This window comes from Mytilus trossulus, chromosome 6, assembly GCF_036588685.1.
Source record: "Mytilus trossulus isolate FHL-02 chromosome 6, PNRI_Mtr1.1.1.hap1, whole genome shotgun sequence".
NCBI classification, from domain to species: domain Eukaryota; kingdom Metazoa; phylum Mollusca; class Bivalvia; order Mytilida; family Mytilidae; genus Mytilus; species Mytilus trossulus.
Window position 1 is genome coordinate 55,623,595 of NC_086378.1, and position 16,237 is coordinate 55,639,831.

General features: G+C 31.8%; 1 protein-coding gene across 1 annotated transcript; it reads right to left on the bottom strand.

Annotated features, from left to right (window-relative positions):
• Window positions 1-1,744: 1,744 nt before the first annotated feature.
• LOC134722825 (carboxypeptidase B-like) lies at window positions 1,745-15,793 on the bottom strand. The gene is made up of 13 exons (XM_063586452.1): window positions 15,710-15,793; window positions 13,657-13,737; window positions 12,569-12,644; window positions 11,659-11,795; window positions 10,845-10,929; window positions 9,329-9,394; window positions 7,840-7,938; window positions 6,301-6,399; window positions 5,476-5,586; window positions 4,839-4,932; window positions 3,287-3,492; window positions 2,772-2,856; window positions 1,745-1,938 (listed from the first exon to the last, which is right to left on the bottom strand). The coding sequence occupies exons 2-13, from the start codon at window positions 13,734-13,736 to the stop codon at window positions 1,745-1,747; spliced, it is 1,332 nt and encodes a 443-aa protein (XP_063442522.1). The 5' UTR covers window position 13,737; window positions 15,710-15,793.
• Window positions 15,794-16,237: the final 444 nt, after the last annotated feature.

Consider the following 16,237-nt stretch of genomic DNA (forward strand, 5'->3'; position numbering starts at 1 on the left):
AACATGGTAAAGGTCCTGGAAATTGAGCTTACGACATAGATATAGGGAGATGTGGTGTGAGTACCAATGAGACAACTCTTCATCCAAATAACAATTGATAAAAAGTAAACCATTATAGGTAATTGCACGGCCTTCAACACGGAACCTTGGCTCACACCGAACAACAAGCTATAAAGGGTCCCAAGTGTAAAATCATTCAAACTGGAAAACCAATGGTCTAATCTATATAAAAACCGAGAAACGAGAAACATGTATAAATTACATAAACAAACGACAACTACTGACATGTATACTTTAAATCAGAAAAAGAGGTTTCGTCATCCCCTAACACCAACAAAAAAAACTAAAACTACAACTGTGAGTCGTATAGTGATGGCACTATTGTTCTTTGTATACCATTTAGGTGGTTTTGTTTTTAAGGTTCCTAATGAATCATGTAAAATAAATCTGGACAGAATAATTGTTTCTATTTAGTTTGAATGTTTATCTAAATCAAAGACAGTAAAAACCTGAGGTCATGTTAATTGCACGGTACACAAAACTTCTCATAAAATAATAATAAAATGATATGCATTATGTGTACCCTTTGTTACCTTATGGAGTTTTGCATTTTGAAAACAATTAAATAAACCAAAACAATAAAATTACAATTATAAGGTTGAGATAGGAAGAAGATATTTTCTTAATACTTCTGTTTATAATAAAGCCAAAAGCATCCACAATATAATGGTTAGTAGAAGATAAAGTTTCCTGTCATTCAGAAAAGCTAATGATCTGGATTTTTACAATATAGTAAGAAAAAGTAAATAACAAAAATACTGATTTCGGAGGAAAATTAAAAAAAGAAGGTCCCTTATGTAATTGCAAAAAAAAACCAAACACTTCTAAGAAATTGATAACAACTGTTACATTTCTAACTTGGTATATACATTTTCTACGTAGAAAATGTTGGATTACCTCCCATTTTATAGCTAGCTAAAACTCTCACTCGTATGATAGTCGCATTTAAATTCATTTATATTGACAACATTGTGAAAATAAAAAAAACAGACATAATAGGTCAAAATAACAAAATTAGGGGTATAACATATTTTTTTTTATGATAGTAAATACCTTTTACAAGGACATTACCATATCAAACCATTCTAAAATATTTTATGGATTTCTACCAATCAAGTTAGAAATTCGGAACATTTTCCAAGCTCACAGTTAAAACATATAGATGTTCAACGAACAGACAGAATAAAAAACTTTGTCTAAACGTATACTATACTTTATACAGTGTTTTGATGATAATGGTTTAAAAATTTCACACACACAACGAATATTAACGCTACAGACTTTGTCACCAAAATTACTATTTTCTAAGATTCTACGTTAAAAAATTGCACCTATTATTCTATGGACACTTTGTTTTTGTACGGAACATACGTGTACATGGTGTATGTCTGCCGCTCTTCACTTGGTTTTACTCGTCATGAGGAACGAGAAGGCATTCAAAAATAAATGACACCGGATCATAACATGGTTTTGGTGCAGTTTATTTGGTGCTGTTATCTCTTTCCATGTACCCTTTTCTAATGCTATACGACAATTTACGTCAAGTTATTATTTTGTCAATCCCTATAAGTGAAAACTTATTATTTATACTTTTCATTTAATTGACAGATATTAAATAAAAACAAAGATTAACCGTAGAAATATATTTGAAAACTTAAAACCTTATTCTTTACATTGTGATAATTTATAGCCCTTCACGAACAAATATTTCTTTAGCAAATGCCAGTATGCCTTCTAACATCTCCTCTCCAGTAGGCACTATTTGATTTGCCGGAAGCTCAAATCCGTAATTTCCTTCGTCTCTCAATTCAACTGTGTAGGAATATTGTATACCAGCCACGCCTTTTGCATAGTCATCTGCACCTCCAGCAGCTGGGTCTAAAAATAAATCATTATAATATTAATATGATAGATATGAAACAAGTGAAATGCTGCGTTACACAGATTTTTTTCTCTTATGCTAGTAGTAAGCTAACATTTAGAGAAACATGATATTAAAAAACTTTTATGAAAACAATTATTTGACAGATTTTTTTTTATGGTTGTTGCATTTGTTAGTTTCTTTTTGTTTAAAATAAGTTATGTTTAAAATAAAGTACATGAAGGAAACTGAAAGTCTTGTCATGGAAAATTAAACGTTTAGAACATGCTTTATCCTACAATCAGAAATATATGACTTGTTTAGTAAGTGTGTTTTTTTGTACTTTTGTTTCGGAGGAGTGAAACGAGGTAGTAAACAATGTTAACTAATGTGTGAAAGACACGTTTATGATTGAGTTTTAAAAGATATTATTCCATTCTATCTAAATCTTCAGAAACAGGTTACTATTGAATTAGTGTCTTCCCACAATCTTATTCGTGTCAGTTTCTTATACAGTGATTATAATCGTTAGAAAGTGACAACTGCACTGCAAGTACAAAAAAAGGCAACAGTAGTATACCGCTGTTCGAAAGTCATTAATCGATCGAGAGAAAGCAAATCCGGGTTAAAAACTAAAACTGAGGTAAACACATCAACAATAAGAGGAAAACAACGAAACAACAGAAACACTTAAGTGCAACAAAAACAAATCGACAATGCAACGTACACACAGAAACAAACTATAAGATAACAACTGCCATTTTAAATAAAAAATGGTGAGTTGAACCTAGATTTGAGGCTAGAAGATACGATTTGACATAGTGATAGGTACAAAAAGTTATATACTTACATAAGTCTGTAGCATCTCCACCAATCATAAATTGAGTATTATAATAGTTGCTGATTGCATTTGCTCCTACTTTAGCATAGTGTTTCTGTTTTCAAATACATTAAAATATACACATTAATGCAAGGATAATATATATGAAAGTAATGTCAGACAGTTTGTTGGTTTACCCTTTCTGTTAAGAATTTAATTCATTTAAGTTTGAAAATTAAAGTAACTGTATTACATATTCATGATACTACAATGTTATCAAAGAAAGCCTTTCCCTGTTTCCATAAATAATTGCAAGAAATGCAGTTAAGAGAAAAATCTACGATAATTCATCAATTCATCTTTGTATTCCTGGTTATAAAGTAAAGTGTTAAAATGGATTTTTCTGCATGTTATATTCAATGTTGAGTGTGTAAACTTTCTTAAAAATATAAAATTTGTTATAGTTTTAACCTAAAGAACAAAGCAACCGACATCAGGCAAACTGGTGTCACGATACTATCTATAACGTTTTTTTTCATACTGACCAAGTCTTCGAGATCAGATGGCAAATCATCAGCGGTATATCCCCATGGCCACAACCACATTTGTCCATAAGCATGAATGTCGAGGTATGCTATTGTGTGGCAATGAATATCACGCATCAGTTTTCCTACAGCTGCTGTTTCTGGTGCAGTTAATGCTTTGGTACCTGCATAAATCTCCGAACAAGTATCAGTACTTCCACCAATCGCTACAAAAAGATTATGGATATAAACGTTGGTGATTACTTCTTAATGTGTGGAATTGGTTTTTTATAGTAAGCATTACTATTGTTGTTTTTTACAGCGGATTTCATTGAGTTTGTAGCTAAATGTAATATTTTTGGTAAGCTTGCTTGTTAGCTGAACCGTGAAGTCATTGTTCGGTCAGGTAAACTCTCCCCCTTTAAGAGTAGACTAGTATAGCAGATAACCAATACACATATGTCTGTTGGACTAGGCTTATTTGAAAGGAGGATAGTATACCTGACCTTACAATGACTCAAGGTTCAGCTAACAAGCAAACTAATCAAAGAGGTACAACCTTTGGCTACTCACTTAATGAAATCGACTGTAATAAATCTATCAAAAACAATTTTTTAGAAGATGAGTCAAGATTCATAAGTAGCAAACGTCATTCATTAAAAGTTACTTATAGCACTTATTTTTAATTTATTATTAGATGCAGTAGCTGCTGAATAGAATTTGAACACAAATACATTTTAATTGAGCTTTAATTATTGGTTGACATGTTGGTAGCTGTAGCTGTAGTGTACATAGTATATGGTTTCTATATTTGTGTTACCTTTTACAAGATGTGTTCTAAATAGTCAAAACAGGAGCTTTGTGTGCACAAAAATCTGGTAAATCCTAACTAAATCCAAATAATATGGTTGTATTAAGGGACTCTTTGTCACGCGTTTTTATGTTTATTTCTGTAAATGGTGTTTAATGGGAGTTTTATCGTGTGGAAAGTATTATTGGCCCAAATTTATTTTTTAACTCGTGGGATAATTATTAAATTCTTGAAATCAATGAAGAGTGTTATTCGGATTTTAATTTGGCTGCAAGGCACAATTCGATCTTAGGTTGTGCAGCTGCCTCAGCTAGCTTACAGTTACAACGAGCACATATTACAAAACCTTCAAACGTGTGTGCCCTCTTCTACTGTGGATTCATTAATATTCGTTGGATACCAATTTTCGTGGATTTCGTGGGTACAGGAGAACCACGAATTTAAATGTTCAACGAAATACAAATTTTGTAAAGGAATGAGTGTAGACTTTGCCAAAACCACGAAATTAAATATCCACGAATATGGAAGTTTTGCTCAAACCACGAAAATTGGTACCCACGAAAATAAATGAATCCACAGTATTACTTTATCCAAGAATGTGCAGGTGTTTAGTGAAGGGCAATAAAGAGTGTCTATGTGCTCTTAGATCTGACGTAACCTAAATTAATCTTATGAAGTCAAATCAGTCGATTGTTTGTTTAGAAAACATAATTTATTTTAAAATAAACCGGATGGATATTGTTTGGTCAATTGATTTCAAACCTGGGTTCCACTTAAATCCAAAGTTTCTGTTTAAATCTACGCCAATGCAGGAACCAGAGGATGATGTTTGTCTGTTCTTTCTCCAATACCTTTCCTAAAATACCACAAAAACGATCGTAGTTACACCATAGGGTAGCATCTTAAAAATTATGAAAAATGCAAAACTTCTAAATATCTAGAAGAATCCACGCACAACCTTTCAAACGAAGACAAACGAGCACCACGAGGTTAATACTTGTATGTATTGTCATGTTCTACAAATGAGATGTTATGGTTGATGTTTAATAAAACAGACATCCGATTTGGAATACCAATTTTAACTCATATTCACAGAGTATGAACCTACACAAGTTACAAGACAAGTGACAAATGTAGAACATGATCTGCTTACCATCTCTCGGAGCAACTGAAATCACAATGGATTTTTTTAGGGGGTCTTTATCCTCTGTATTTATTTGTCATGTTGAATTTTGTGAACTGTTGTTTGTCTTAATCATTTGTTATATTGCCGGGTCAATGTCGAGATGTCGACTTGAAATATCCTTTTGAATCGTTGCCGGTCTTTCAATTTTTTCATAGAGTCAATTATTAGAATTATGAATTATATGGTCCAGAGTTTCATTTAAATAAAACTTACGGTTGTCCTTGAATATTCGTAGCCGTCTGGGTTTACTACAGGTAGAAGATACCAGTCAAACTTCTCTAAAATACTGTCTATAGCAGGATTGTTGCTTGGATTCAAAGCTAACTGAAAAATATATCAGTAGCTGTTATGAAAAAAAATGCGTGTATCAAAACTAAAAGATTGACATTATTATTGAACACTTTTCCAGTTGTTGTTTATACCATGTTTTTCATTGCTTCATGTTGTAAATGATGGTCTTCATTCGTTTATTCCTTTTTACAAATTTCTACATGCGACAAAAAAACAAGATTAATATATTTGCTACGCTACATTATCAACATTACCACAAAGTTAGTATACCATTCGCAGGCTATTAGGATTAACATTTTCAAGTTAAAGAAGCATACGTCATATATTTAAATAAAAAGTAATTAACCATGCGCAACTTTGTCTTTACTTGGATTCCTTTAAAGGAAGAGGCTTTTTCATGGGGCATTTTATAAATAACTCATAGCTGCGAGGGTGATAAAGTAGGTTGTAACCCCGAAAAAAACATTGTCAACCGCAAGTAAGCCAAGGTTGACAATGCTTCTTCGAGGGGTATCAATCGCTCGAACACCTCTCAGCTATGTGTTATTTATCGTTATATTAGTGGTCTAGACGAGAGGGTGACATTATAAAAAATTGTCACTCGCTCAGTCATGTGATAAAGTAAATTAACACCCTTGTATTAGCCAATCAAAATATGAAATTTTTATGTGAAGTATAATAATATAAAATGCTTTTCATAAACGAATGAATTTCAATAAAAAGAATATATGATTTTATATCACAAACCTGATTAATTAAGTATAGAACAACTGCAGGAGATATCCACTCTCGTGCATGTAATCCACCATTAATAAAGATCGCTTTCTTTGAAACGCCTGTACTAATCTGTCAAGTATTTAAATACAGTTAAAATTTCAAAACAAAATCAAATTATTTTTTCCAACACCATAATTGTGGACATTAAATAGTGATTGGTTGCATTTAGCTACAACTATTGCATGTAAAAGATACTGTTTTTCTATGTGATTTTTGTTTCAATGAATGGTAAAAGTTGTTTCCAACACATATTCGTGAATCATTTACAGAAGTAGCACAATAGTAGTCTAAGTATTTTATGATCTAAGAAAATTCCACTAATAGTTTGTATATATGCGTTCTGATATTTTTTAGTAGCTTTACAAAAAAACATATTTGTCAAAGATTCTATCTAACTCTACCATGTCAACGGATTTTACAAATCAAATCAAATCAAATATGTTTATTTCCTAATCAAAGGGCCCTTATAGGCATATCAATTACAAACAAATAAATCATAATAGACAAAACATAAATATATTAGACCGTTGGTTTTCCCGTTTGAATGGTTTTACACTAGTAATTTTGGGGCCCTTTATAGCTTGTTGTTCGGTGCGAGCCAAGGCTCCGTGTTGAAGGCCGTACTTTAACCTATAATGGTTTACTTTTTAAATTGTTATTTGGATGGAGAGTTGTCTCATTGGCACTCACACCACATCTTCCTATATCTATTAGAAACAATATGAAATTAAACACTATAATATGATTCATATATATTAAAACAAAAGAACAGTATATATACACGATATTGTCAGTTCAGCAAAAGAAAGATAACTATTCACCAAATATTATCATTAAAACCGGTATTAATTTTTTACTTGACAGTATTATTTCTCACTTCCAAGTTTAAAGTCAAAGATTTGCACACATTTTTAATAAAATTGCCATCATCATTTGTCATAATCCATATATATAGGTTTTTTCGAATTAAGTCTTTTTAGTTTTGGATATTCCATAAATAAATCATCAAGTAAAATGGTTCTTGAAGCTACATATAGAGGACATTCTAACAAAAAATGGAGTTCATCCTCAGTCACATTCAAATTACAATATTGACAAAGTCTTTCACATCGTAGAATAGTTTCTATTTTTTTTAGTTTACCTGACATGTAAACCCTGCATTCATGGCGACCAGTTTTTAACTCTTAAATTTGTGATTACTTGATCTAAATTTTGTAAGAATTTGACAATTGTCTTTATTAATAGAGGATGGATAGGTTTCTTTATCAAATGAGAATTTAAATTTAAAATAAGTACTCAATTTACCTTTTTCCTGTAAATAAGAATCTCTGGTTACTTTCCAAGTCTCAAGAAAACTGTTTCGGAGACATTGTTTATTTAAGTGATTTTTTTAATTTATATTTATACAAAGTCAGCTGCAATGGTTACATTAACTTAACTTTTAACAATATAATTTTATTTGAAAGTGCTTGAACTAAGTCTAGTATATTATGTATATTATATATGTACCTTGAGATAATCAATCGTTTTATTTTCATAAGATTTACCAGCTGTGTGTAGTTGTGCACGAGTCGAAGCTGCAGCTACCTCTTTCAAATATTGTGAAATCTGTAAATAAATATTTCTTAAACAACTACAATGGCCTTTGTTAGTCTTGTATTATTTATATTTTAATTTCTTGTGTACAATTTGGAAATTAGTATGGCGTTCATTATCACTGAACTAGTATACATTTGTTTAGGGGCCAGCTGAAGGACGCCTCCGGGTGCGGGAATTTCTCGCTACATTGAAGACCTGTTGGTGCCCTTCTGCTGTTGTTTTTTTTTATTTTGGTCGGGTTGTTGTCTCTTTGACACATTCCCCATTTCCATTCTCAATTTTACAATGTGTACGTATTGTAATGTAAATAAACTCATCATAGATACCAGGACTAAATTTAGTATATACGCCAGACGCGCGTTTCGTCTACAAAAGACTCGTCAGTGACGCTCGAATCCAAAAAAGTTAAAAAGGCCAAATAAAGAACGAATTTGAAGAGCAATGAGGACCAAAATTCCTAAAAGTTTTGCGAAATTCAGGTAAGGTAATTTTTAATTAAAAAAAACCAAAACAGTAACACTTTTTGATTTTTTTTTAAATTACAGCGATACTTTTTTCAGATGTTGTCTTCTCTTTGGTCGGGTTGTTGTCTCTTTGACATGTTTTCCTATTTCCATTCTCAATTTTACTATTGAAGAATCATAGAGCTGCTGACTCTCGTACCCTTGGTTTAAAAAAGTATAAATCTTTTGTTATATTTACAATGTTAATGATATAGTTTATTCAGTGTCGGAGGGGGTTAAATGCAAAACTTCTGAATGATGATGGAACTGTTACTAAGTCTTCCATTATACATTCCTATTTAAACAAATCTGACGTTTTAACTGCTTGAGAAAATGAACAAATCTGACGTTCTAACTTTGCTTGAGAAAATGAACAAATCTGACGTTCTAACGTACTTTGCTTGCGAAAATGAACGAATCTGACGTTCTAACTTTGCTTGAGAAAATGAACAAATCTGACGTTCTAACTTTGCTTGTGAAAATGAACAAATCTGACGTTCTAACTTTGCTTGAGAAAATGATCATATCTGACGTTCTAACTTTGCTTGAGCAAATGAACAAATCTGACGTTCTAACTTTGCTTGAGAAAATTCATAACAACGCATGCAATTAATTTATCACAAATTATGAAATCTATTAATATACATTTTAAAAGCCTTCATGTAAATATTTATGGATGCCATATTTTGCCTTCCAACTAGATGAATATTTTGTACCGGTACACCTCCCTCATAGATACCACAGTAATGTCCACGCACTGTCCGATAATACTTTTGTGATATAAGAAAATAATTGCAAATCTTCTTCGATTTTTCACCTTGCTTCTCATTCCAGTGAACTAGTACTTTTTGCAAAAGATGAATATTTTGCTGGTACCAATTCAATATTGCCTAAGCTGTGGAAAATCCATTTAGTTGTGCACGAGTCGAAGCTGCAGCTACCTCTTTCAAATATTGTGAAATCTGTAAATAAATATTTCTTAAACAACTACAATGGCCTTTGTTAGTCTTGTATTATTTATATTTTAATTTCTTGTGTACAATTTGGAAATTAGTATGGCGTTCATTATCACTGAACTAGTATACATTTGTTTAGGGGCCAGCTGAAGGACGCCTCCGGGTGCGGGAATTTCTCGCTACATTGAAGACCTGTTGGTGCCCTTCTGCTGTTGTTTTTTTTTATTTTGGTCGGGTTGTTGTCTCTTTGACACATTCCCCATTTCCATTCTCAATTTTACAATGTGTACGTATTGTAATGTAAATAAACTCATCATAGATACCAGGACTAAATTTAGTATATACGCCAGACGCGCGTTTCGTCTACAAAAGACTCGTCAGTGACGCTCGAATCCAAAAAAGTTAAAAAGGCCAAATAAAGAACGAATTTGAAGAGCAATGAGGACCAAAATTCCTAAAAGTTTTGCGAAATTCAGGTAAGGTAATTTTTAATTAAAAAAAACCAAAACAGTAACACTTTTTGATTTTTTTTTAAATTACAGCGATACTTTTTTCAGATGTTGTCTTCTCTTTGGTCGGGTTGTTGTCTCTTTGACATGTTTTCCTATTTCCATTCTCAATTTTACTATTGAAGAATCATAGAGCTGCTGACTCTCGTACCCTTGGTTTAAAAAAGTATAAATCTTTTGTTATATTTACAATGTTAATGATATAGTTTATTCAGTGTCGGAGGGGGTTAAATGCAAAACTTCTGAATGATGATGGAACTGTTACTAAGTCTTCCATTATACATTCCTATTTAAACAAATCTGACGTTTTAACTGCTTGAGAAAATGAACAAATCTGACGTTCTAACTTTGCTTGAGAAAATGAACAAATCTGACGTTCTAACGTACTTTGCTTGCGAAAATGAACGAATCTGACGTTCTAACTTTGCTTGAGAAAATGAACAAATCTGACGTTCTAACTTTGCTTGTGAAAATGAACAAATCTGACGTTCTAACTTTGCTTGAGAAAATGATCATATCTGACGTTCTAACTTTGCTTGAGCAAATGAACAAATCTGACGTTCTAACTTTGCTTGAGAAAATTCATAACAACGCATGCAATTAATTTATCACAAATTATGAAATCTATTAATATACATTTTAAAAGCCTTCATGTAAATATTTATGGATGCCATATTTTGCCTTCCAACTAGATGAATATTTTGTACCGGTACACCTCCCTCATAGATACCACAGTAATGTCCACGCACTGTCCGATAATACTTTTGTTATATAAGAAAATAATTGCAAATCTTCTTCGATTTTTCACCTTGCTTCTCATTCCAGTGAACTAGTACTTTTTGCAAAAGATGAATATTTTGCTGGTACCAATTCAATATTGCCTAAGCTGTGGAAAATCCATTTAGAAAAGGGCTATAAATGTATATGAGTTATTAACCTCTTCTTACCTCAGAAATAGAATGATACTGAGCCAAGTCGAAACCTTCTAATTGTCTTCGGTGAGAAACGGGTTTATTCTCTCTATCGATTAGCCTAAAATTATAACAAACACTTGTTTTAACGTTGACATGTACGAGGGTGTTGATGGGTTAAAAACAATAAATAATGGATGGGGGAACAGTGGTGAATATACAGAGAATAACAAGAAAATATGGAACTTGCCTGCAAATTTAAAGAACGGGATATGGAGACCTTAACTCACTAACTTGTAAGGGCACTCACTAACTTGTAAGGGCACTCACTACTTTGTAAGAGCACTCACTACTTTGTACGAGCACTCACTACCTGGTAAGAGCACTCACTACTTTGTAAGAGCACTCACTACTTTGTAAGGGCACTCACTACTTTGTAAGAGCACTCACTACCTGGTAAGAGCACTCACTACTTTGTAAGAGCACTCACTACTTTGTAAGGGCACTCACTACTTTGTAAGAGCACTCGCTACTTTGAATGAGTACGCACTACCTGGTAAGAGCACTCACTACGTTGTAAGGGCACTCACTACTTTGTAAGAGCACTCACTACTTTGTAAGAGCACTCACTACCTGGTAAGAGCACTCACTACTTTGTAAGAGCACTCACTACTTTGTAAGGGCACTCACTACTTTGTAAGAGCACTCGCTACTTTGAATGAGTACGCACTACCTGGTAAGAGCACTCACTACGTTGTAAGGGCACTCACTACTTTGTAAGAGCACCCACTACTTTGTAAGAGCACTCACTACTTTGTAAGAGCACTCACTACCTGGTAAGAGCACTCACTTTTGAACATCATCGATCCATTTTGTGTAATCAGTTCCTATTGACTCCAAATCGGATGAGTATTGGTCTAAATGTTTTGCATCCACATGTACGTCCATGTTGCTATTAGCAGATCTCGGAAGCTTCCAAATATCTGCCTAAAAATGTTGAAAATACAGAAGTAGATGATAAATGCATTTGCGTAAGACCGAATGTTTTCTTTGAAATTGTTCATATTTTTTCTGGTTTTTGCGTAAAATACGGTATGTCTTTTGCTCATTATTGAAGACTGTACATTTACCTATAGTTGCTCTCAGGTGAATATTTGTCTTATTTACAATCAATCTACATACTGTAGTTAATAACACAAAACATATAGTATACGTTTAGCAATTATTTTTTCGTATATTCACATACTTACTTTTGGTGTACACCTTTTAGATGTAAATGGTATTTTCTATATGTGAAATCTTTTGATGTCATCTGACGGTTTTGTTCTTGCCTATGTCGAACTGACGTCTTCATGCATGCCAATCTGTCGTCTTTGTACATATTGTTATACAATATTATAGGGTTATTGCATGAATATTGGGGAATATTGTCCCGAGTAGAATTTTATATTGCACAAGCTTGAGAGTGCAATATATGTTCTACGAGGGACAATACTCCCCAATATTCATGCAATAACCCTTTTATTGTATAGCAATATAATATTTAATAGTAAAAATTTGTTTAAACTAGATTTTGACGTTGATGACGTCATGAACTTTTGAAGATTTATTGCACTAGTGCAATATTGGAATTTATTGCACGCTAACTTTTGGTTGCTTTCTGTGGGAAATATTATATTGCTTTACAATAATATGTACTATTTTACATTATAATTATACGTCTTGTGAACCTTTTGTTTAAAGTAGAAAATATTACTTACGTCATATTTTTTTGCGAGATGCAATATTTTCTTTACTTCTTCGTGACTTTTCGGAAACATACGGAAAACTTGATTGCTAAAACAAAAACATATGGATGGTCAACATGTGACAAATAGAAAGATTGAATATTAATTCGAATAGTTACAATAGTTTTCAAGATGACAAAAATACATATCGTTCCAATCGATTCATAGCAAAACAAATTGCTAATAAACTATTTGAAATGAATATAAACTCGCTATTTTCTAGCTCAGACTTTTTCTCGACGTTTCAGGTGAATTCTTACTATTCGAGAGCAACATACAGTCTCCAACAGAAAGACAGTCGCATACAATTCGCCAACTTTAAATAGTTTTAAGTTTATAAAAGTTGTGAATAAATTTTACAGAAACAATACAACCAAAATCTGAAGAAGAAAAAAATTAGTACAGGGACACATATATTTTGCGGGTTTATAGTTATTTCTTTGTTTCTCAACATTGAAACTTTTAGAATACACTTCTTTTAAATAATATAATAACATATACTCTGTTTGTTAACGTTAAATGTGACGATCCCTTGCACTCAGTCCTTGTAAATATACATTAATTTTGTTTAATTAATTAATATTTAAGCGATCACACACTGCATATGCTTTGATTGATTGGTCCAATTGACGACCAATTTAAATCAAGATATCGATATGAATTAATCGAGATAACGATCCAATTTATATCGAGATACCGATATGAATTAATCGAGATAACTATCCAATAAAATCAAGATATCGATATGAATTAATCGAGATAATGATCCAATTAAATCAAGATATCGATATGAATTAATCGAGATAATGATCCAATTAAATCAAGATACCGATATGAATTAATCGAGATAACGATCCAATTAAATCAAGATATCGATATGAATTAATCGAGATAATGATCCAATTAAATCAAGATATCGATATGAATTAATCGAGATAATGATCCAATCAATTCGAGATATCGATATGAATTAATCGAGATAACGACATGTTCTTCGAAAATGTAGACGTTCAAACAAAGTCAAACAAAAAACTCATTATTGTATATTTAAATAAACTAACCCATCGAATCTTCTCTTCTTCACTGGCACTCCATCTACAAAAGCCAATACTAACAACAACGTAGTTAGAATTAACCTCATTCTGAAATATCACAAAATCTTTTTAAAGTATTATATCTCATATAAAGTAAATTATCTTTGTAAGTGTTACATGTAGTGAGTAAAAATGGATTTTTTTTTTATTTTTTTTTTTTTTATAGATTAGACCGTTGGTTTTCCCGTTTGAATGGTTTTACACTAGTAATCGTGGGGCCCTTTAGAGCTTGTTGTTCGGTGTGAGCCAAGGCTCCGTGTTGAAGGCCGTACATTGACCTATAATGGTTTACTTTTTTTTAAATTGTTATTTGGATGGAGAGTTGTCTCATTGGCACTCACACCACATCTTCCTATATCTATTGAACATTCTCGTTTTATAATCGTCGAATTCGAAAAGTCCGGTAAATTTCTTGTGAATGAAAAGAAAGGCATAGGCTCATTCAAATAGTGCATACTTATCTCTTCGTCACTTAATGTTCTAGTTTGATTCTTCCTTGCTGAAGTTTTTTTTAAAATACTCATATTTTCAAAAAGGAAAATATTTGCATATTTGTTGAGGTAGTAGGATTACTCATACACTTTACATGTATATGTAAAAGCATTACTTATTTAACAATTCACAGTACACGTAAATATATTTGTGTATATGTTAACTTTTAAGTTTAAATAAAGTTATTATAAAATTTCACACTAGCACGGAAAGAATGTGATAATATTTTGTTAAAATGATCAAATCATCGCTCGAAGGCTGGTGAAATTATGTGATAATTGAATCAAACAATTAGAGTTTATAACAGTTTTCAGACGTAATTTCCCGTACGTTTAAAATATGTTGTTAGTGTCACATAGCTATATTTGTGAAGGAGGTATAAGTTCATTTATGTTTTACTTTTGCTTAAGACGTTTTCCATTTGAACTGAAGTTAATGTACTGCATGAGTGATATATAAACTCAGTAATATTCGTTTTATGTACATGTATGTAGTAAAAATCACTAGTCTAAATCGTGATCAAATGTATGATAACTAAGATGGCATCTTATTAACTACATTAAAACTTATGTCTCCTAAGATATCCAAGATAACGATATGGAGCATAACAAAACACTAGTAAAAATAGAAATAAAAATTTAACAATCATTTTATAAATCAACGCATTTGTATTTATCAAACAGTCGCCATCAAATATTTCTAAGTCTAAATATAAAAAGGTCCACAACACTGCACTTGTATACATGTACTTCAATGCATCTGCTAAAAGAAATTAACGTGCGTTTTCTCAGGTTCAATATATTATACTTGATAATTATAACATAAACGGTATCATTTTTGTCTGCATCAGATGCGTATTTCGACAGTAAATGTCTCTTCGGCGATGCTCGTGGCCAAAATATTTCACAATCAACATATTATCAAAAATATATAAAAACCAAATAAACCTAAATGGACAGAAGGTATATCCAAAGCTGGGTAAGAATTCGGAGCCTTATGCTTTATATGACGGAGATAGGTATGCAACAAGCTAATTTTGGACTAGGCAACACATAAGCCTGGAAATATTGTGTCTTTCTGTTTAGTATTTCCTGGCAAAAGTTGAACTAAATGTGTATTTTCATTTTTGAAATATGTTAAAATTATTCAAAATATCGTCAGATCTTTTTTCATCTAACAGTTTTGAACAAATTCTTATTTATATTCAAGATAATATATAATAAAAAAAGGTTTGTTATTTTTGGCAGAGGAAGTACAGAGTATGTAAGCATAAAACCACTTTTAAAAATATAGAAATACAATCATAGTACTTTAAATATTCTTTTGATATGTAGAAAAATCTGTCCGGTCGGAACAAATCTAAAAATTATTAGCTTTATGTACCAATATATGGGCCCAGAATATACAGTACAAGAGGTTATCTTCAATTTATATCAAGCATGTGTTTATAGAGCCAAATTGTGTTTTTTCTTCTTTTCTAGTACGTAGAAATTAAAGATTTGAAAAAGGAATAATATTAATTTCTTACCTTGTTCTGCGTTCGAGTTTTCCACGTCCAAAAATTAAACGTAGAATAAAGACATTATGTGGTTACCTTGAATTATCTGAGCCCGCGGGTATGTCTGAAATCAGTTTCATTACATGTATCAACGATTTCAAAACTTGATATGATTATTTAAAGTATATCAAGAAGTAAGTTCTGAATATTTTCATAATAATTGTGAATAAACAACTTTATTTTCTTTCTGTTATTTTATTCAATTAACTTTAGTTTTGGGGTACTATTGCTATAGGTCACTGATCGAATAATGTTATTTTTCAGACAACGAAAGTAACAAAGGTCAATTATTACTATTTAAAAGACTAGGTATATGTGTTATAAGAATTGGCGTCGAAGTGAAACCGAATTGGTGTTCAATGTATTAAAAAGGGGCAAGGGTATTCAACTTTTACAACCAGGATTTAAACGCTAGAAGAAAAGTTAAAGTTTTCGTCGATCTTTTATTAAACTTCAAATATTTCAATATTAATTTTTACTTTTTTGGATTCGAGCGTC

Coding starts and splice junctions, on each gene's coding strand:
- LOC134722825 (XM_063586452.1), bottom strand. CDS start 13,736: ATGAGGTTAATTCTAACTACGTTGTTGTTAGTATTGGCTTTTGTAGAT. Junction 5,587..6,300: donor TTCTATACTTAATTAATCAG/GTTTGTGATATA, acceptor TATATTTTTCAG/TTAGCTTTGAATCCAAGCAA. Junction 1,939..2,771: donor TGGAGATGCTACAGACTTAT/GTAAGTATATAA, acceptor ATTTATTTTTAG/ACCCAGCTGCTGGAGGTGCA.